The sequence below is a fragment of the Pimephales promelas genome, chromosome 14, assembly GCF_988280905.1.
Source record: "Pimephales promelas chromosome 14, fPimPro1.hap1.1, whole genome shotgun sequence".
NCBI lineage: Eukaryota > Metazoa > Chordata > Actinopteri > Cypriniformes > Leuciscidae > Pimephales > Pimephales promelas.
In genome coordinates, this window is record NC_142782.1 from 35,970,009 (window position 1) to 35,992,680 (window position 22,672).

Sequence of the window (22,672 nt, forward strand, 5' to 3'; positions counted from 1 at the left end):
CATGTGAATACACACATGCCCATGGTCTTCGCCTGTAATACAGTATTTATTGTAATAAACACTGTTTATGTCCCACTGACTGTTCCTGGAGTCAGAGCTGTTGATCTGGTGTCTGATTATCTGTGACATCATAAAAGTTTTATTAGATGGCAGAGCCACACAAAGAGCTGTCAGTCCCGCGAGGCCACGCCCACAGACCGGGCGAGGGGCGGAGTCCCGTGTGCGCGTCACCCTCGGCTGAGTGAGTGAGGTTCCCGTGCTCGCGACAGGCTGTGCTGTGATGAGGAGGATATCGAGGAGAACTCATAACCATCACCTCGTCTCGGGCTCGGTCATCGCTCATCAGGATGTCGGACTCGGAGATGTCCGAGTTCGCGAGTATAGTGGAGCGCATCGAGAGAGGCGAGGTGAGATGATAAAACACTCGAGGCTGCAATCATGCGATTATTAATCACTGTATTATGCTGATGCTTCATGCTGCTCTTTCTCTGTCATGGAGAAATAATATTCGCTCATTCATCCGCATCAATATCCCGTGCAAATGACGTCACTTCGTTGTTTTAAATCATTTATTATATAAAAGAAGAAAAATAATTAGTTTATAATATTGTGAGCTTAAGAACTCGAAGAATTTGGCGTCGACTGGGATATGAATGATGATTCGTATAATGTATAAATCAATGATGTGCTGTTCTGTTGCGGACCCCGCCCCTTATTTAAATACTAAATGGTTTCGCTGCAGGGTTGCTATAGTGACGGGCAGTGACTCCGCCCACATTTCGGCTTGTTGTCCACGGTGTCGCGCCGCTCGCGCATTAACGCGCGTCACGTTGTGCGATTCATCCTCTAATTGTGCCAATCTCTCATTTGCGAAGTTGGAACAGGAACGCGGAGTTTGTCTTTCTTCTGCTCGCGATGTCCCGGCGAAGCTCGATCCTGGTGAGTCCGCCTCAGCTCTTCATCCTCGACAATGAAGCTGCTATTGTTTGCTGAGAGAAAGTTGAAGCGATTGTTTTGAGTGTAGTTTGTAAACGAGGAAAATAAAGGCATTGTAGACCTTCATCCTCGTCGCAGGTTTTTCTCAACTAGACAGTCGTACTTTTAGGCTTAGAATAGAAATGCGAAAGTGAACAGTGGAAGTTCGTTACTTCCCCAAGCGCGCGTGAGTCGCGTCTGAATCAATCATCTGAATCAATCATCTGACTCCTCTGAATCATCTCGCGCTTCTCTAACTGCGGTGAAACTCTTCTCGTCGGAGTTTTGATGCCGAATTCTGAACGTTTTCACAGTTGTGTGTGTGTGTGTGTGTGTGTGTGTGTCGACAGGTGCCGATGAAGAGCATCGAGAGGGAGCTGATCTGTCCGATCTGTAAAGAGTTGTTCACTCAGCCGCTCATCTTGCCCTGTCAGCACAGTGTGTGTCACCGGTGTGTTAAAGACGTGCTCCTCCCGAACCATGAGGACTCCTTCAGCACCGACGCGGGCTCAGAGAGCTCGAACCCGGGCAGCCCTCGCTCCAGAGTCCCGTCCCCGAGCACGGAGAGACTGGACCGGCTGGTGCGATCAGGTAATCCGACTTGACTCCGGATAAACAACACTCAGAAACCTATAAATCACTCGCATTACTTGGTTTGAGGCACCTTCTTCCATCCAAAAGACAGGCAGTTTGATTAACCCTCTGGGTTCGGAGGGGTTTAGGGGTCCTTGAGGGTGCTTGACATCGCCAGTGCTTTTTTCAGTTGCTTATAAACATATTAATGGCACAGATGAAATTACACTCTATTTAGCACAAACAGGCCTAACATCATATCTAAGAGAATATTGTTTATGCATGGTTATTGAAAAAACTAAAAATTAAAATCGAACACTTTGTATACAAAAAAATATACTCTTAACAGGATCGAATGATGTGTAACACTTCAAAATCAGTATTTTGAGTCTCTCGGATGAAGGGGTCACGCCGGTGCGATTGCCGACCCCAGAGGGTTAAAAGTCTACTTTGCTTTTGAAATGGATGGAAGTAATATGGTTACATTTTATTTTAATTTAAATACAAGATTCATGCATCTCATAAGAACTTGCTATTATAATTTGTTAAGTTGATGTGTTTTGTTTAGGCCAACATTGTTTATTTGTTGTTATCCTCTTAGAATCTGGGTGTGAGACCCAAAGCAGATTAAATTACATGAACTCATTTGTTTTGGGTCAGTTTTACTGCAGGAATGATGAGTTTTAGTGCCTTTCTTCATCTCTTCTTTTATACAGTTGGCTTTCATTGCAGTTTTCCCCCAAGAAATGTGATGCTGTTGTTTTCATGTTCAGTCATTGGTTGTGAATCAGGTTTCACTCCACTTCTGTTGCCGTCTAACCACTGTCAGTGTTGTCCTCTTCTCTCTGTCGCCTGCAGCCTCACTGAGGAGGGCGTTTGGAGGGAGAGGTAGATGTGGGTCACGTAATCTCATTAGCTGTAGTGTGTCTCTAGAAGTGTGTGCTCATTTCTCTTCTCGATCAGAGTAGATGCGGCAGCTGCGTAACACACACACTCACACACACACACACACACCCGTGAGCGTTTGACAGACGCACTGAGCGTGAGAGCCGTGTGTTTGCAGGACGGCAGACGTTGCCCTGGAGCGGCTCAGGAATCCTCCGCTTCACACACACACACACACACACACTCACACAGAGAGGATATTGAGACATTTTTCCTCTAGACAGCAGCAACCAAATAAATAGCACTGAACTAGGTTGAATTATTAAATAACGTCTTGTCAGGTTTAGTTTATTAGTTTTTTAATGACGTGGACAGTCCCTTTAGCCTCTGCGGCTAATCTCCAGCTCTAGTCCCCCGCCAGTTGTGAATGGGCATACATCAATACAATACATTACAATTATACTTACAGCAGGACTTATCCACAGGGGACAGACATACTAAACATGTGACACGCAATTCAAACAAATAAGCAAACAGACACAGATTGCAAAGGCACAATAACAATTCATGCAGTAAGACAATGCAACACGACACAAACAATAATCATACAGAGGCCACATTAAGGCACATACTGGACATAACACTGAGGCAGGCAGCAGAAACCAAGTGGTAACAGCATGGCAATACTCTTGCTGTGACCGCTGAGCTCGAGGAGACGTAGTTATTAATCCAGAACCCGCTCTACCCTTCCGTGTCAAACGCTTCCCTCACGACTAACGAGGAACACACTTTAACACACTGCTCTCGCCATCGTTAGCCGTGCGCTGATGTGGTTCTGTAGGGAATGAGCTTGTGCTGACGGGCCTGATGAGCGTTTGTTGTTCTCCATCAGTTCCCAGCATGCCGAGCGGCACAGCACACTCACGGCATAAGTACACGCTTTACTTCCTCATACACACTCCATGTCTGATCTGAACCCGCCGCTCGTTCAGATGTTGGCCTCGTCCTCGCTCGTCTGCATCATCATCATCATCATCGTCCGCATGCGTGGCTTCATCATCTGTGCTGCACGTGTGTCTGCTGCATCGTACCGTGATCTCTTCATTTACTGTTTGTTTGCATATCTCTTCAGATGTTCTGTTTCAAATGCCTGCTGGAGATGTGATTTCTTTCACCCTAAAATGATTTTCCTGCTTGTGAAGTGGCAAAATCCCACGACACTGACCTGGACAAACAGGAGAGAGAGGCTTTAAAGCTGCAGTGTGTGTTGATCTGATCTGTGTTGGGTTAATCACGCTTACAAATGCACAGAAAGGTCTCTCATTAACGGAGTAGTTCACTTTAAGAAAACTTTTGCTGGTAATCTACTCGCCTGTATGGACATCTTGGATGACACGGGACGGGGGTGAGTAAATTATCAGCAAAAGTTTTTTTAAAGTGAACTACTCCTTTAATAAAGCACGTTTACCTGCAGAGTCTGTTTAGCACAACATCTCAAGATGTTATTTATTCTTCTGTATTCATTTTGTGAGTAATAGTATAAATATTTATTAATATTAATTGAATATTTCAAAGTTGTTGTTCGAGTCTAGATGTTAAGTTAGAAACACCACCTGACACAAGACCAAGTAATCACACACACACACACAAAAAAAGAATTTAAAATAATTGTTCAGTTTCAGCTTTCAGCCCAGGCTGTCCAGAATTTCTGGTTTTGGTTCCGCCACAATATTTTTAATTACGATGCATCACTAATTGGCTCCTGACAAGCAAAACACTGACTCTTTCATGACATTGTTCTGTTTGAGCAGGGTCAGGTCAACTACTGTCTCCGCCAATCACGTGGGTTAGGGGCGGGGCTTCCTGTTTGACTGACCAATGACAGATGGAGTGTTTGGGTAAACCTGGGGCACATTTAAGTTCAAAACGTCGCGCAATGTTTTGCTACGGTTTCCGTGGCGAACGCCATGTTTCCTGTAACCGGCGTGCTCCGGGGGTTGAGATGCGTTTGGTGGGTGTGTCAGAACTGCAGTCCAATCAGCAGCAACATGTATATAAAGCACGCGCTATTAAAGTGACCTCGCCCAGTGGGCTCAAGGAAAGTCATTTACAAACGTGTTCGATGCGGCTCGCTATACGCAACAACAACTGAGGATATTAGGAGACGTTTGTCGTACGATTCATTGTAAAAATATAGGATTTCGACATAGTAATGTAGTTTATGTTTTTGGATTCCTTGCAAGTGTATGACATTTGGAATAGAAAATAAAGGGAAATAGTGCTTTTTCTAAAAGTGAGAAAGAAAATACAGGGTATTAAAACAGTATGAAATATAAAGTCAGTATGTGAGGCTAAATAGATGTGTTTTAGTCTGAATGAGGTAAATATGTGCTTCCCCAAACCCCTTCACTCGATCGGGATGTTCTGGGCGGTGCTCAAGTGCACAGACTGGGACACGGGGCATATTTTGTATTATTAAACACATTTATACCGACTTCATCAGGCTCTGAAAATTCTTCACAAAGAATGCCCTTCTCAGCTGCCGTAGTTGCAGCTCTTGCGTCATCAGAACGGCGTGTTCCTCGCGTCACGGTTTCTGTTTAAAACCGGTGTGCAGCGTTTTGTCGAGGCTGAACGCCGTCCTGTTAGAAAACGATCTTTGAATCACCTTCAGTGTCTAACAGAAATGACACACTGCAGCTTTAAGAACAGTGCCCTCGACCTCATCACTGCAATACCTCGTCATCAGTCTGTCATTCAGTTTTGTTTTTTTCCAAAGTGGTTAATTTCCATTTTTGACATCTCGCTTGTCCAGATCACTGTCTGCTGTTTCCACTGTCTCTGAGTCTCTCCATCTGTGTCTGACCTTATTCATACTGCTTTATTTTGTGTCTGTTTGAGTGTGTGTGCGCGTTTCAGTGTGTGTGTGTGTGTGTGTGTGTGTGAAGGGATGTAACGATTCACTCAACTCACGATGCGATACGATTCACGATACCGGTTTCACGATATGATTTTCTCACGATTTTTTTAACAAATGAGATTTAAGACCAATTCTCAGACGAAATGCTGCACATTTCTGTTTCATTTTGAAATATATTTGTCAAATAATAAAACTACATTGAAAAAAATATTCCCTTCAAGGTTGTTTCTGTCTGTCTGGTCCAGAGGCTGGACACTGGTCACCTTTGCACACTAAATAAAAGTTTGTAAAATTAGAAGGCCTACCACATTGACAGGCGTTTTACATTGCAATTAAGGAAAGATTTTAATTTTGTCATAAGTTGTATCATTAATCTAGAAAGCATTAAAAAAAGCAGAACACATTTAGCAAAATATGCCATAACCATCAACAAATTCTATAAAAAATAAATAAATCCATGTACACATTTAGATAAAGAGATAGTAAAATAAATCCGACACATTGTTGCCATGGAAACACTGACGCAGCTTGTGATCTCCGTAGCTCTCACACACTTGTCGTATTAATGACTATTACGTGAAAGCGGAGGTGATGTGCTTCTCACGGTGGTGATTATTATTAGTCTACGAATAGTCAATGCCGCCACAGCTCTGATCAACCGAGTCAATATCTACGCTTGCCGTCGCCATGTGTTTGACAGCGCGGGCACACAGTCTATGGCACACACTGGCGCGGCGCGAGCGGACCAAAACAAGCGTTTTCAGTTCATTACTATGAGTGCTCACACAAGCTCAAGGTCCTTAGGAATGAAGTGAAAACACTCGCTAGGTTCGTGCCAGTGTGTGCCCGCTGATATTAGTGTGTGCCCGCTGATATTAGTGTGTGCCCGCTGATATTAGTGTGTGCCCGCTGATATTAGTGTGTGCCCGCTGATATTAGTGTGTGCCCGCTGATATTGTGTCTGTAAAGCGAGGTTCACAGCTTCACAGGCTATTCAGTGAACGTCCTGCTGTTTTTAAAACGTGAATCGCGATTCGTTTAACATTTCAACCGACTTGAATCGTCACACGTTTTTATCGATTTTCAAACGGTTGCGAGTGAATCGTTACATCCCTATGTGTGTGTGTGTATGTGTGTGTGTGTGTGTGTGCGTGTGAGTGTGTGTGTGTGTGTGTGTGTGTGTGCGTGTGAGTGTGTGTGTGTGTGTGTGTGCGTGCGCGTGTGTGTGTGTGTGCGCCCCGTCCACTTGTCCCCCGCTCCTCTGACTGGTCTCTCGTGTCGCTCAGGCTCCATCTCCTCTCCCGGGTGGAGGCGCTCCTCCGTCACGCCGCGCATCACCACGTTCCCGTGTCCCGGCTGTCAGCACGACATTGACCTCGGGGAGCGCGGGATCAGCATGCTCTTCAGGAACTTCACGCTGGAGAGTATCGTGGAGCGCTACCGTCAGGCGGCCCGCGCGGCCGTGGCCATCATGTGCAGTGTGTGTAAGCCGCCGCTCCACGAGGCCACCAAGAGCTGCATGGACTGCCGGACCAGCTACTGCAACGAGTGCTTCAAGCTCAACCACCCCTGGGGGACGCCCAAAGCCCAGCACGAGTACGTGGGACCCACCACCAACTTCAGGCCCAAGGTGCCCGCCTCCACGCACTCATTCAGGGCCGCAACTGACGGCTATCATTTCTTACATTAATCCAATACTCCATTTTAAAAAGCCCAATTTTCTGTTCTTTTTTCATTGACTAAACACACTATTCCACGTCCCGGCCAAAGCTGTCCGTCAAACAAACATTGAATGCAATGAAAACATGAATAATTCTATATCTATGGGATGGACAAAAGCTATAAAGCAAAAGGACCGTTTAATCCATTTCATTAAAAATTAAGATAATAATAATAGTAAAGATTAATAAATCAAAATAAAAACACAAACTTGGTGTTAACAGGTAAGAGGACTGTTCTGCAGGAAACACGCATTCGCTCTGCAAACAGTGACTCCTTTCTGTCTTTTCTTTATGCTGTAAATGTTAGAAATGTCTTACATTTATGTTCAATTACATGCAGTTATTCCTTTACAGTTACCGCTCTCATAAAATACTTAAATTATGAAAACTTAAATGTTGACATTTAAACCTAAATTTAACGTCCAACAAATATATTTCAGCTCAGTTCATATTTTTGCGATGAACATTAATGGTCTTCCTCAGTTTGGAAGTCAGTGAGTCGGGGTTAGGGTTAGGGTTAGGGAACCACACTGTCCGTAGTGTAGTGGTTATCACGTTCGCCTCACATGTGAAAGGTCCCCAGTTCGAATCTGGGTGGAAACTGTGGGTGGTCTTAGGGGTGGTGATGGCGCAGTGGGTAAGACACATGCCTTTGGTGTGAGAGACCAATGTGTCCCTGAGCGAGACACTTAACCCCTAGTTGCTCCAGAGGCGTGTGACCTCTGACTTATAGAGCAATTGTAAGTCGCTTTGTATAAAAGCGTCAGCTAAATGAAGAAATGCAAATATAAGGATATAACCATATAATGATTATATCTAGTGATCTAGTCCATCACTGCCTCGCGGTCAAGTCACATTTATTTCTATAGTGCTTTTTACAATCCAGGTATCAAAGCAGCTTCACAGTGATGACATGAAAATAATAGAATACAGATCAATATTATTGTTGAATATTAAATGTCCCCAACTGAGCAAGCCAAAAGCAAGGCAACAGTGGCAAGGAACCCAAACTCCATCAGGGACAGAATGGAGAAACACCTCAGGGGAACCCAGACTCAGTCGGGGCCGGTTCTCCTCTGGCCAATGAAGGAACCGTGTGATTCGGGCAGCATTACAGAGTATTAGTCCATCGCGATCTCTGCCTCTCCTCGCAGGTGCTGATGTGTCCCGAGCACGAGATGGAGAAGGTCAACATGTACTGTGAGGTGTGCCGGCGTCCCGTGTGTCATCTCTGCAAACTCGGAGGATCTCACGCTAATCACAGAGTCACTTCCATGAGCAGCGCCTACAAGATCCTCAAGGTACGTCCCGTTAAACATCCATCGAAGCAACAGCGGGTCCTTGCTTCCTTGTTTCCTGAGATGCACGTTTTACATTAAAAACGGCCTTCAGGGGCTTTTATGTTTATATGGGTAAATGTTTCTAGAGCTGCCACTTATTCTTACTTGTACTTGACATAATTTACAAATAAATGCCCATTTTCCATCCTGATTTTAATCCTCTCATTTGAACAAATGCATTTTGAATTAAATAAATTAGCAGGTCTGATTTAGGACTCCAGTGGAAATGCCCACTGCTGTGATTGGCTGTGAGACTCCAGTGGAAACGCCCACTGCTGTGATTGGCTGTGAGACTCCAATGGAAACGCCCACTGCTGTGATTGGCTAACATCTCTACATGTGGAACTCTTTTTTACAAACTTGTACCATGTTTTTACTCTTCCAGCTGTTGAAAAGTGATTATCATTATAGATAAACTGGTAATTTTGGGAGTTTGGTTTCAGCTTAAGCTGGACTAGCAGAGGTTTTCAGTTCTGAAAGGTACAGTGTGTTTTTATAACACAATTCCCGACCCCTAAAGTATTGATGTGTCTGCCTGAGCTGAGGCAAGCGCTCGTGTTTCTGGTGAATAGGTGTGCCTGCGATTAAGAGGTCAGAAATATCAGGCGACTGTAAACGAGCCGTAACTCATGCATGTTTAATGTGATCATTTCCATCTTATGATGTTCTGTCCAGCGTCTCACAGAAGTGGAATTATGTTTCTCACACTGGCCGGAAATCCAGTTTTCCACTGTGTTGTAATGGGCTTTACTCTGTCAACAACAGGAGAAGCTGTCGAAGAGTATCCATTACTTAATTAGCAAAGAAGACCAAGTGAGGACTCAGATTTCTGAACTGGAAACGATGATCAATCGCACAGAGGTAAGAAGCCGCTTCTGCTCGATCCTGATTGGTCGAGCTTCCGGAAACGTCTCGTTTAGCCGAGCTGATTTATGATCCCTCATTCATGTGACTTACTCATTATTGATTTAGCACACGCCCCTCTGTGAGTGGCGTATGTGTGTGTGTTTGCACGCTGGCGTCTCCGGGGGGTGTGTGACGGTGTTCTCGTGACCGCAGGAGAACGGGCAGCTGGCGGAGCGGCGGGCTAACGAACACTTCGAGCGGCTCTTCGAGACGCTGCAGGAGCGCAGGACTGAGATGCTGCGGTGCGTGGAGCAGGCCAGAACCCTGCGAGTGGACCGGCTCCGGGCCCAGGTGGAGGAGTACCAGGGCATGCTGGAGAACAGTGGGCTTGTGGGATACGCTCAGGAGGTGCTGAAGGAGACCGATCAGTCCTGCTTCGTCCAGACGGCCAAACTGCTGCACGTCAGGTGTGTGTGCAGGACTCCTGTGTTCACACACTCGTCTCAGGGTCGTGCTGCTCGTTCTCTGCTGGTGACGCGACGGGCCTCGGGTCTGTTCTTGCCCTCCGCACGTGCCTGTAATCCCCCATCTTTGTCCACTGGCTTGTTTCTAGATTTAAACCACAAGGTTCATTGTGCGTTCACTGTAATCCTGATAACTGATCTCTATTAGTCCACTAAGCCGCTTTGGCTTTCCCTTTCTACAAACCCTTAGTCATTATTTCTAGCTTTATAATGCAGCGCAGGGCGCCAGACTAGCTCTGTTTGCTAGGAGCGCTGTGGCCCCTGACTGAACATTATTAGGAGCACGGCAGAAGCTTTAGGGGCGCTCCTTTCATTAACCTGTACTGCGGTTATTCACATTTACCCCCATTTTGACTATTACGGACAGATGCTTTGGTAATAAATAGACTTAAAATGAAACTGCACATTGTAATTTCTGTATGTTAAGCTCACAGAGCCCCAGACTAACAATGTATATTTTTTATTTTTTTGATTGGTGTGAGTTTTCCTACATCTTGAAACTTTTAGCTTTATAAATGTGGGCGATCTTTGACGGATGAACAGAAAATGCTCATGGTGAATGTTTGCTGATTTGTGGACTCTTTTAACTTGTTCATTCATAGCGCAATGTTTCCGCTGGTGTTGTCGTCAGCGCTGTTCCTGATATCCACAGTGGCTGGTCCCGATGGACTCCATGTCGTTTTCGGTTATTTCTGTATGGCTTTATGCAAAACCAATTGTTTCCAAGCAGCCTGACAGTAATAAATCCTGCTGTTGATTTGCATGATTCTCCCAGAGCAGAGAACGGGCAGCATTGTTCCTCTGAGACTCATTTACACAGGGTTATAGTTTTCTCTCTGGTACATCAATCTCGTAAGTAAAGAAGAGTCATGAAATCAATTCTGCTGTTGGAAACTCTTTGAAACTGTTGATGCCATTGTAATGATAATTGGATGTGAATGGCCTTGATTGTGTTTGTTTTTGACAGGATCCAGAAAGCCACCGAGTCCCTGAAGACCTTCCAGGCTTCGGCGACCCCGTCGTTTGAGGAGTTTGTGTTGGACACGTCGAAGGAGGAGATCTTGCTGAAGGAGCTCAGCTTCGGTGGAGGTAACTGAGCCGCTAGCGCTGTTTGTAGAGGCCGTCGCCCTGAGCCACTAGCGGCGTTAGCAGAAGCCGTTGCCCTGAGCCGCTAGCGCTGTTAGCAGAAGCCGTTGCCCTGAGCCATTAGCGTCGTTAGCAGAAGCCATCGCCCTGAGCCATTAGCGGCGTTAGCAGAAGCCGTTGCCCTGAGCCACTAGCGGCGTTAGCAGAAGCCATCGCCCTGAGCCATTAGCGTCGTTAGCAGAAGCCGTCGCCCTGAGCCACTAGCGCCGTTAGCAGAAGCCGTCGCCCTGAGCCGCTAGCGCTGTTAGCAGAAGCCGTCGCGCCCTGAGCCGCTAGCGCTGTTAGCAGAAGCCGTCACCCTGAGCCGCTAGCGCTGTTAGCGGAAGCCGTCACCCTGAGCCGCTAGCGCTGTTAGCAGAAGCCGTCGCGCCCTGAGCCGCTAGCGCTGTTAGCAGAAGCCGTCGCACCCTGAGCCGTTAGCGTCGTTAGCAGAAGCCGTCGCGCCCTGAGCCGCTAGCGCTGTTAGCAGAAGCCGTCGCCCTGAGCCGCTAGCGCTGTTAGCAGAAGCCGTCGCGCCCTGAGCCGCTAGCGCTGTTAGCAGAAGCCGTCACCCTGAGCCGCTAGCGCTGTTAGCAGAAGCAGTCACCCTGAGCCGCTAGCGCTGTTAGCAGAAGCCGTCGCCCTGAGCCGCTAGCGCTGTTAGCAGAAGCCGTCGCGCCCTGAGCCGCTAGCGCTGTTAGCAGAAGCCGTCGCCCTGAGCCGCTAGCGCTGTTAGCAGAAGCCGTCGCCCTGAGCCGCTAGCGCTGTTAGCAGAAGCCGTCGCGCCCTGAGCCGCTAGCGCTGTTAGCAGAAGCCGTCGCCCTGAGCCGCTAGCGCTGTTAGCAGAAGCCGTCGCCCTGAGCCGCTAGCGCTGTTAGCAGAAGCCGTCGCGCCCTGAGCCGCTAGCGCTGTTAGCGGAAGCCGTCGCCCTGAGCCGCTAGCGCTGTTAGCAGAAGCCGTCGCACCCTGAGCCGCTAGCGCTGTTAGCAGAAGCCGTCGCACCCTGAGCCGCTAGCGCCGTTAGCAGAAGCCGTCGCGCCCTGAGCCACTAGCGCCGTTAGCAGAAGCCATCGGCCTGAGCCGCTAGCGCCGTTAGCAGAAGCCGTCGCGCCCTGAGCCGCTAGCGCCGTTAGCAGAAGCCGTCGCCCTGAGCCGCTAGCGCCGTTAGCAGAAGCCGTCACCCTGAGCCGTTAGCGCTGTTAGCAGAAGCCGTCGCCCTGAGCCGCTAGCGCTGTTAGCAGAAGCCGTCGCCCTGAGCCGCTAGCGCCGTTAGCAGAAGCCGTCGCCCTGAGCCGCTAGCGCTGTTAGCAGAAGCCGTCGCCCTGAGCCGCTAGCGCTGTTAGCAGAAGCCGTCGCCCTGAGCCGCTAGCGCTGTTAGCAGAAGCCGTCGCCCTGAGCCGCTAGCGCTGTTAGCAGAAGCCGTCGCCCTGAGCCGCTAGCGCCGTTAGCAGAAGCCGTCGCCCTGAGCCGCTAGCGCCGTTAGCAGAAGCCGTCGCCCTGAGCCGCTAGCGCTGTTAGCAGAAGCCGTAAAGGTGAATGATTGTGTAATTGTGTACGGATACACGCTCTCCTTGAGCTCAGGTCATTCCTGCAAAGGCTCTCCGGGATCGGATGGAGAATCGGTGGTTTTATCCCGTTTCCCACTGTGCGTCTCGTTCCACCGGCTGGAGGATTGGAACACACCCAGGCCTGTTTACCAGCGTGTCTGTTCAGGGCTTCGCTGAGTGAAGAAGTGCTCTCTTGCCGACCGCAGAAACTGAGGCTCTTCTGGAAGCGTATTGATCCGCCCTGATGCTCCGGATGCCTGTAATCTTCATCATGTCAGTCGTCTAATGTGATGAATCGCTGACGAGGCAAAACGCAGTGATGCTTTTAAATTCTGCTGAACTCTAACGTCTCTCTCTCTCTCTCTCCTGTTCTCCTCCGTCCGGCTTCATGCGTCTCCCGTGCGGATCAATAGCTTGTTGTTCAGGAGAAGCGGGCGCTGAGCCCGGGCTCTTGGCAGACGGGCCTCGGGTCACGTGTGTCTCGCTCTGGGAAGGTGAAGGTCTTTCTCAGAGGAACAGTAATAGGACTGTGTGACGCTTTAAACCCTTTCCCAGCAGCAGCTTTTGTAATGTGACGTCACCTTCATCTATACAGCGCTTTAACAATACAGAGTTTCACAGCAGCGTTACAGTGATAACAGCAGATTACAGTCACACAGAGTGTTCAGGCTTTACAGCAGATCTACAATAAAGTTATCGTCCAGATAAAGTTAGTTTTGATTCACTTCTGTTGTAAAGATCATTAGTTGTTATCTTATGGGCCGTTAACACGACACTGGTCTACTGAACACAGAAACTTTAATGTGTTCTGGATGTTCATTCGCTCAAACTGTGCATGCAAGCATTCAGACTAGCTGTGTTTGCTAGGAGCGCTGTGGCCCTCGACTGAACATAGGGGTTAGGGTTAGGAACATAGGAGAAAATTTAGGGGCACACCTTAAATCACCTTTCAATGCAATTATTCAAATTTCCCAATTTTTGAAAAAAAATTGTCAAAAAAGAATCACATACCCCGCCTTTAAAAATAACAATTGTATTATTATAGTTTTGAAGTTCTGGAAAAAGGTGTAGTACTTGTGTTTCAACACTGTAGTTATGGCTAGAGTTCCTACATTAGCCTAAACCTGTAAAGCTTTCCTGTAGCCAAATAGTAGAGCGTTGGCGCTTGCAACGCCAAGGTCATGGGTTTGATTCCCAAGCAAGCAAGAACTGATGAGAATGTAAAATGTGTAGCTTGCAATGCAATGTAAGTCGCTTTGGATAAAAGCGTCTGCCAAATGCATAAAAATGTAAAAAAAAAAAATGTAAAAAAAAAAGTAAACCCATGGTGAATGTTGCTGATCTGTGGACTGAAGGCCTTCTATAAGTGTTTCTCCTGGTTTCCACATCAGCGCTGTTTGATCTGATATCTGGTTTCTAACCGAGAACGCTGTGCCGAATCTGCGTGTTTCTCTCTAGATCTCGCAGTGATGGCGTTACTATTTCTGAGGCGAATTCAATTGATTTCTTCACTGGACCTCCTAGTAAGAGTTTCGAGATCGGCCTGCGACTGGCGAGATCGGAGCGCTGTCTATTATTGGCCCGTACTAATAAACGGTCTGTGAAGCATAAATGAGTAGCGCATTTTTATTTCCCTGTCTTTTTTTTTTTTGCATTCACTGCTCAGCAACGTTGTGGTCGCTCACTAACCTAAATAAATATTTGGTCGTACCGGCAGGAAAAATGTTCGCAGTCTGGAGCCCTGAACCATTCACCCGTGTCACTCCACTTCTTCTGTTGCATGTTTTGTGAATAAATATAATCATCGTAAGGTCAATTGCTTGCTAGTCTCTGAAAAATGTATTTATGAGCTGTGTGTGTTTAGAGGGAGACAGGCTGTTTATTGTCTGTATATTATTTTTCCTGCCAACACAACTTTCTATTCTGCTGTCCTCTAAAAAAAACAACTAACAAATGCTTGCTGTGTTTTGTTTTTTTAAGCTGCTTTCATAGATGCCGCCTCGACTCTGGTAGACATGACAGAAACACGTGTTCATGCGGCTTGTTTATTCCAGATCGTCCTGAATTCTCCATGGGGACCCTTGGCCAAACACGAGCGTACCGGGCCTCGGGGGCGCTGTGAAATTTGAGATATTTGCGTAAAACCCAAATCCCATCCATTCGTTGTGGTGGAGACCCATGTCTCCGAGAGGACTTCCAGGACCGCAGGGCGATCTGGCCGTGCCTGAGAAAGGTTAACTTTCCCTGGCTTGTGTTCAGAGCCTCTGGGATCCTGGAAGTCCTGATCCACTGCAGGTTTAGGACTTGGAGAAATTTTCAAAACTAGAAAAAGTGCCCCAAATTTGAACAGCTATAACTCCGGGACCCCGCCGCCTAGAAACCCCTAACTCGGGTCATAGTAGGGTCTCGACGGGCGTGGCCCAGAGCTCCAGGGCTTCGGACTCCACCTTCCTCCAGTGCCGTCTGTTTTCCGTTACCTTTCCCCCTTCGTCAACACCCCGAGGGTCCGATTGTGGACTGTCGTTGCTCCGTCAGGCCGGGGGATTTGTGTGTGCCCGAACCCGAGGCACTCTCCCCGGTTCATACGGCTTGTTCTCGTGTGTTTGTTCCAGCAGTTTCTCCTGAACGTTTGAGTAAATCACGTGTGAGACGTTGATCTGAGATGCTGGTGTGTGTTTCCACAGTCCCGGACCCTCCCGTGATCGATCTCTCCCGCTGCCGCGTGTACAACGAGGGCCTGATCCACTGGCGTCTGGCTGAGGACTCCCTGCCCACGGATCGCCACGTGCTTGAGTTCAGGAGGGTGTGTGAGGAGGAGGATGATGAAGAGTCGCGCTGGAGGGCCACGGAGTGTGTGTACGGCAGTAGCACTGTGGTGTCGGATCTGGCCCTCGACTCCCGTTACTCCTTCAGGGTGAAGAGCTTCCGTAACAGTGTGTGCAGTCCCTACAGTCCTGCCGTGACCTTCCACACGCCCCCGGCTCCAGGTGACACACACACACACACACACACACATTCATGATTCTATGGCGGCATTATTATATCAATAAAACATTATCGCGATTATTGACTTATAATGTAAATAATCGCGATAAGTCAACACGATTATTGGCTGTGTTATTACTTTTACTAAATTAATTATTAAATTATCTGAATAGTTCTGCCAATGATTACAGCTCATGGAAATCAAAACTCTATATCTCAGAAAATCAGAATAAAGAATGTATAATACAGAAATATCAACCAGCGAAGAGCCTTTAATCTCTGCTACATGAACTTAAGAAGTGAAATAAATTCATGTTTTATTACTGGAAATTATAAAGTCACAGTTGAAGAGTAATATAAAGTTTTCCATGTTTTAATAATTTGGCACACAGTGAAATGGTACAGCCAATCACAGAGGACAGGAACTGTAACCAATCATGTGTAGTGAAATGATGCCGACTGGATCCGTGGGATTCGGCACATGCTCAAAGCACAGTTTCTCCTCACGGGTTACAATCCTGCTTTCGTGAGCAGAGTAATTCTGGGCCCTAAAGTAATATGCCTGCGTGCGGCTTTCGCTTGTGCGCGCACGGATCTCATTTCCTCTCGCCAGGATCTCAAATCTTCTCGCGATTTATTGACATTATAATGCCACCATATGATTCCTTCACCCTGCTGATGTTGATTAAATCTGTATGAAAGGCTAAATTAGTCAAATAGCCATTGATTGAGGTGTGTGTGTGTGTGTGTGTGTTCAGTGTTTGGGTTCCTGTTTAATAAGTGTGTGTGTGTGCTCAGTGTTTAATGAGGTGTGTATGTGTGTTCAGTGTTTGGGTTCCTGTTTAACGAGAAGTGTGGCTTCAGTGCGGAGCGGCTCACGCTGAGCAAGCGGCGGGACTCGGTGGAGAGCGTGGCGGGCCTGAGCTTCCTCTTGTGTGCGGAGCGGGTCCAGACCGGGAGTTATATATGCCTGGACTACATCATCGGGGACACGGGCATCTCTCACGGACGCCATTACTGGGCCTTCCGTGTGGATCCCAACTCCTACATGGTGAAGGTGGGAGTGGCGTCCGACTGCAAGCTCTCCGAGTGGTTCCACAACCCTCGAGACTCCAGCAGCCCGAGGTGAGACACTCCTGTCCAGCGAGACTTCCAGATCACCCGTCCCACACGCCTGGGCTGCTTTTCCCGTGTAGCGCCGTACAGCCTCGTTAGCACTACATGATTTTAAAACGTCGGGCTGAACTGTGCGGTTCACTCTACATGACCTGCTCTCTGTGAAATCAGGAGTGTTGTTGAGCTGTTCACACACACCACACGACACAACGTGACTGACCCGCTACAGGGGGCAACGCAGTACAGGAGCTGACAACAACTGTCAGCCAACGTCTATCTTTTCTACAAACCACTTTGTCACAAAAAATCACGATAAAACGAGGCGGAAATGACGCGAAACAGCGCGCGCCAGTACCCAGCGAAGAAGACGAAGCACACAACACGCGAATATAGACGTCAGACAGAAACTAGTGCTGCAAACTGTTTGCACGATAATTTGATCTGAGAAAATACGCAAAAAAAAAAAGAAAAAAATAAGATTTACCCGGTGAACTCAACCCATGCCTTGCTCTGATTGGCTGTAGCTCATGACATCACATGAGGTTGAGTCGTGCGACAGCTCTTGTTTGCTCTTTCATACTAACAGATTGGTGAGCATTCATCGCCCGCTAATCCCCCACGATACACCCTGACCTGTCGGCGAGCTCAACGATTTGCAAATCGGCCTTAAACTCATGTCGTGTGAACTAGGCTTAACTCACTGCTAACCCCAACCCGTCTCAAACACGACGGTCAGATCGAATGAACGCTAGATGTTTTGCTATAATTATGCACATGGCATTTGAGGACTATTTCTCTCTTTTTTCTCAGTTATTTTGCTTTATTTCCAGATTGGATCACAGGCTCGTTCACACACACTAGAGCTCGTCCACACACGCGCACTTCAAAAACTACGCTTTAAATATCTTGACAAACTAAAAGACGTAAGGGGATTTACAGTCAAACACCAGAAATGATGAATTAATACAAGAGTCAGAATTATAATAAAATAGAGAAATCTTTAACTGCAGATAGTTAGCAGTTTCATCAGCAGAGGTTCAGCTTTGAGACTCACGGGAGTTCGTAGGCCGTCCCTGCTTCAGGATGGGTGATTCTCATTGGCTAAGATCAGGGTTTGGCTGTATCATGAGTGTGCGGTGCGACGCCACACGATCACTGTAAAGACCATCAGGTTTAGATACTCGTTCTCCTTCTCTGAGAATAGCTCGTTTTTCCAGCTGATGAACGATAAAAACATTGACAGCCAATCAGAATCATCCTGCGAGTAAAGCGACGACAGAACGTGTCCCCGGTGTGCCGCTGATGTAGTTCTTGGTGCACGCAGGCCTTCACACACCATCAGTTTTACATTAGTGTAGTGTTTGAACACCCAAAGCTGTTTCTGATGAAGATTTCAGTCTCAGTTTGAGTGTCTCCCGCAGGTATGACCAGGACAGCGGGCACGACAGCGGCAGCGAGGACGCGTGCTTCGAGGCGTCTCAGCCCTTCACGCTGCTGACGGTGGGCATGGGTCGACTCTTCGTCCCGAAGGCCTCGCTCGGCGCCGGGGACATGGGCCGGGTTCTGCCCGCACCGCAGCGGATCGGGGTCCTCCTGGACTACGACGCCGGCCGCGTGTTCTTCTACGACGCCGACAGCATGCGCTGCCTGTACGAGAGGGCGGTGGACTGCTCCGGCACCATGTTCCCTGCGTTCGGGCTCCTGGGCGGCGGCTCGGTCCACCTGGAGGAGTTCCTCACGGCCAAGCGCCTGTCCTACATGTGAGGGTCCGGCCCGGGAGCCGGCGGGCTGGTGTCTGTTAGTCCTGTGATGTGCTCCTCGTCCCTCAGTAGCCGTACACCGTGGGTCGCTGTGCAATTATACAAGTGAATCTGATCAAAGAGCCAATCCGATCTCGAGTGCCTTCAGTGACATCAGCCGAGCGGACGTTTCACACACACACCATCAGGTTTCACGCAGCACACCTTAATTAATACACCCAATATAATGCAAAGACTCACAATGTCACTTTCTGAACACTGTTGATCACTGACCGTCGTTTACACACACTTAGGGGAGCTTTCGGTCAAGCGATATGATTTGAACACAAGAATTCACTACTGAACACATGATTGTGCACTATTAGTTTTTATTGTAGCAGCACCTGCTAACTTAGAGAAATGTTTAAGAGTAAATAAACACATCAGTCTGTCCTAGAACATCATGTAGATATGATTGTGCGCTCGTGTTTCTGTAATCAGGAGTGAAACGCGTGATCGCCTTTATATAAATGTAGCCTGTGAATCAAACCGGTGCTGATCAAGCGAACCCAAATGTGATTCTACGAGACAGACTTGAACACCTCACATGTACTTACTGTATGCACTATAATGCCAAGGCAACTGTCTTGACTGGACTAATATGGCCTTATTGTTAATCGCGGCTCGTGGCTTCATTAGGCAGATTACTGGCTATAAAGGCTTCATTAAGCAGATTACGGGCTCTGAAGGGATCGGACCGACTCCTGCTGGGATAGGCGAGTGATTCTGCAGGCTCTTCTACCTCTGACTGGAGTTTGTTCTGCTAGTTTATGTAGTTGTGCTGCACCAGTCTCGTATTCTCCTGACTGTTATAGAGGAAAACATGTTGGGGAGTTTTAGGGACGTCGTACTACTCGATTAGTGTATTATATATATGGATCACTTCCCTCTCATGCTAATCAATTAATCAATGAGCGCATATACGGAAAGTGAACACTTTAGATGGTTAGATTGAGCTTTTACATGTTTGTGATCATTTTAAAAAGTGTATGTATTAAATCAGTGGTTTTCGAGAAGGGTGTGTGTGTGCCGTGTGTGTGGTTAGTTTTTTATGAGTTCCACCATTTCCCTTTGTTGTTGTTGTTGTTGTTATTAAATCTATATAATTTCATTCTCATGCTTTCACGCTCACCATCGGAATGGTTTATTATGTTGGTGAGGAGTTTATGCACATGTACACTTGCTGCAGGTGTGTGTCGAGTCGCAGAACATGTGTGTGTGTGTTTTGGAAGCCTGTAACCAAATGTTTTGCTAGTTTCTTGTACATGTTAAACAGGGTCTGTGATTGTTGCGGTACTGAGCTTGAGTTCTCCAGTTAGCACTTTAAAGCATGTCAGCCACTGAGCGCGATGCAATATCATGTGGAGCAGCAAGGTGGCGCTGTACGTCTGTCTCTGTCACCTGCATCTGCGTGCTCTTATTTTAATGTACTATGGGCTTTTGTATTAAATAAATGAATGTCCTTTTAAGATCTGTATCAGTCCTGTTGTTTCCTTCACCCCAAAGAGATATTTAAATATCAGAATTAAGGAATGCTGTGAGTGAACAACATGTATATCACTATGGCTGATGAATGAATATAGTATGATGATGAAAAAATAAATAGATGAAAGTCTACAGTGGCCGAGGCTGTTGAAGGTTTGAAGAGACGGTTTGAAGTGCGAATAGGATGAGAATGAAAGAGTTTTCAGTTGGGTTCATTTTGTCTCGCAAAGCTAGCATCGCATAATAGTATCTGCTAAGTTAAGCTAAAAATCTTGGGTAATGTAAAAGATGGCAAGACAAGTCGCATTCTTTACATGAGGGAGGAATCAGCTGAATCAGTTCTTCATTCCTCTGCGGGATCACTGTTCCCCTCTGCAACTATTACATATTATTTATATTTATAGATTATGATATCATTTGGGTGTATCATACATGAGGAGACATGTAGATAATTCAATGGAGATCTTTACTAACAGAATGCAGCAGCTGACGAACTAACACACCCCCTGCTCTCCATCTCTGTGCATCCCAGGCCAGATATGCAAACCCCTTCCGCCCTCTACTGGACAACCTTGACGATAGCATCCCATTTACTATATACTGTAACTTACTATTACATACTGTGTAACTATATATACTGGACTTATGTTTACTGAAGACAGTGTATTACAGATGGAGCGCCTGTTTACCTGCGCCACACGGTTTAGCGACGCCGGCGCCGGAGCGTTTAGCGGGAGCACAAGCGCGAGTTTCTGCGGCCGCTCAACCGGTGCGTGTCCACTGGCGCGGAGCGGAGAGCGCGTTTTCAATTCATTCCTATGGAACTCGAGCTTCACGCTCGAGCATTGCATTATGGGATTGACAGCGGTTAGGAGAAAGCGTTGAGAGCGACCGAAAGCGTCTAAAAGGTTGGCCAGTTCTTGACTTAATGCAAATATCAAGCGAAAAATGCGGTCGGCGGCTCCCGAGCAGAGAGAGCGTCAAAAAGAGAGAGGAAATTGTGTGTGTTCATCTGAGCCCATTGGTCTGTCTGTCACTGCTCGTCAATGTCAGAATATTTGAGATGACCAATCAAATCAAAGTAGGCGGGCTTTACATTCACAGGCGCTGATTTTAGCAGCACGACTCGACGCTTGATTCAGTGCACGGGCGAGTGCGAGATAAGATGTAAGTTGCTAAACTTATAACGTTATATATTTGACATTTTTTAGGTCATAAATGTTAAACGAATGACAAAAATAATCAGGAAAACTAATTTAGTTTTGTCTAATTTCGCCCTTTTGAACTGAAATTAGGCATGTAACGTCAGCCTAATGTAATCATTCGTTTATTACTGTCATTGTGAGGGGACAAAAACATTAACAAAGCCGTTTTCATCATGTTAGCAAACTGAGATTGAATCAACGTGGAAACATGACATCGAAACAACGTTGATCTGACATTGTTTTGCTCATCGAATTAACGTTGAACCAACGTCAGACGCGCCATTCTTCAAAACTAACGGAAAATCAACTTGAAATCAACATCGTTTCAACGTTAGGAAAGCAAACCAATTGCGTCGATTTTCCGTTAGTTTTGAAGAATGGCGCGACGTTGGTTCAACGTTTATTCGATGAGCAAACCAATGCCAGATCAACGTTGTTTCGATGTCATGAGAAACGTCGTTTCCACGTTGATTTAATGTCAGTTTGCTATCTGGGTAGGTACAGGATTAATTGATGTATTAATGTATTAATTGTATCAGTAATACAAATTGTAGCCTTTAAGGGCACGAGGAGACTGAAAAAAGAAAGGATGATGGAGATGAGGAGAGAGTCTACTGACATAGTTTTAAAGCTATTTCTTATCCTTTTTTTTTGGTCTTCAAACGTTTTGAAATGCACTTATCAGAGATTAAAAAATGTAACCCCCAAACCTCCACCTCAAATGTAGGTCCTCTTTGATTATAAAGCCCTGTCTACAAGGCATCAGAATCAGAAAGATCTTTATCTCAAGTGTGCTTGCACACAGAAGGAATTTGTTTTGGTGCTAATGTTTCCAGTGCACATATACAAATGTGTGATAAGGCATGAGATCAATAATGAATGTGTAGCCTTTAATGTGAATTAATTTTATAAACTTAGTTACCTTTCCTAGTAGTTTTCAGTAAATGAACACGTCAGAGAAAATGATTCATAGGCAAAATCAACCAGTTGGCCCCCATGTTTTCTTACTTCATTGTCAGATAAAAACGAAAAGCCTATTATCAGTCAAAGCTCAACTTTAGGAGGGCAAGAGAAAAACAAAGAGAAAAAGAGTGTGATGCAGATTAAGAGAGAAAAATAATCAGCTGCCCAATGACATGGTTTTATCAAAAAAAAAAAAAAAAATTGCCTTCAAAACATCTTAAAATGCACATATTAGTTCAGAGAATTAAAAATTTTCTCTGGGAAACCCCGAACCCCCCTAACTAACACAACTCAAATTCAGGTCAGGACTACAGTGATTATAAAACCCTTCAATTGCATGGTATGAAAGTGAGCATTAGACCCTAAATTAAACTTTGACCTATTTTATTTTAATCATACCCTCATTGGGGGCTTAGCCCCCCTAAAAGGAAAATCCTAGAATCGCCCCTGGTTTACACCACATCACTGAATCACACACATCACTGAACATCACTGCATGTTTGATTGACAGGTGTAGGCTGCATGTTTGATTGACAGGTATAGGCTGCATGTTTGATTGACAGGTATAGGCTGCATGTTTGATTGACAGGTGTAGGCTGCATGTTTGATTGACAGGTGTAGGCTGCATGTTTGATTGACAGGTGTAGGCTGCATGTTTGATTG

General features: G+C 46.5%; 1 protein-coding gene across 4 annotated transcripts; it reads left to right on the plus strand.

The window, feature by feature from the left end:
* The first annotated feature begins 212 nt into the window (after positions 1–212).
* trim36 (tripartite motif containing 36) lies at positions 213–19,825 on the plus strand. Of its 4 annotated transcripts, none has more exons than XM_089119952.1 (11): positions 229–407; positions 1,326–1,566; positions 2,407–2,436; positions 6,640–6,983; positions 8,229–8,375; positions 9,180–9,275; positions 9,474–9,727; positions 10,752–10,873; positions 15,141–15,443; positions 16,269–16,566; positions 17,979–19,825. In XM_089119952.1, exons 1-11 carry the CDS (start codon positions 348–350, stop codon positions 18,319–18,321), a joined length of 2,238 nt encoding a protein of 745 aa, XP_088976078.1. In that variant the 5' UTR covers positions 229–347; the 3' UTR covers positions 18,322–19,825. The 4 variants fall into 4 exon arrangements, with proteins under 4 accessions (XP_088976079.1, XP_088976078.1, XP_088976080.1 ...); XM_089119954.1 differs by lacking the exon at positions 229–407 and adding an exon at positions 773–939; XM_089119953.1 differs by lacking the exon at positions 2,407–2,436 and having other exon boundaries at positions 213–407.
* Positions 19,826–22,672: the final 2,847 nt, after the last annotated feature.

Bases quoted from the DNA above. Each gene is read 5' to 3' on its own strand.
- trim36 (XM_089119952.1), top strand. From the start codon at position 348: ATGTCGGACTCGGAGATGTCCGAGTTCGCGAGTATAGTGGAGCGCATC. The intron at 408-1,325 runs GTGAGATGATAA...GTGTGTCGACAG, and splicing joins AGCGCATCGAGAGAGGCGAG to GTGCCGATGAAGAGCATCGA. The intron at 2,437-6,639 runs GTAGATGTGGGT...CGTGTCGCTCAG, and splicing joins GAGGGCGTTTGGAGGGAGAG to GCTCCATCTCCTCTCCCGGG.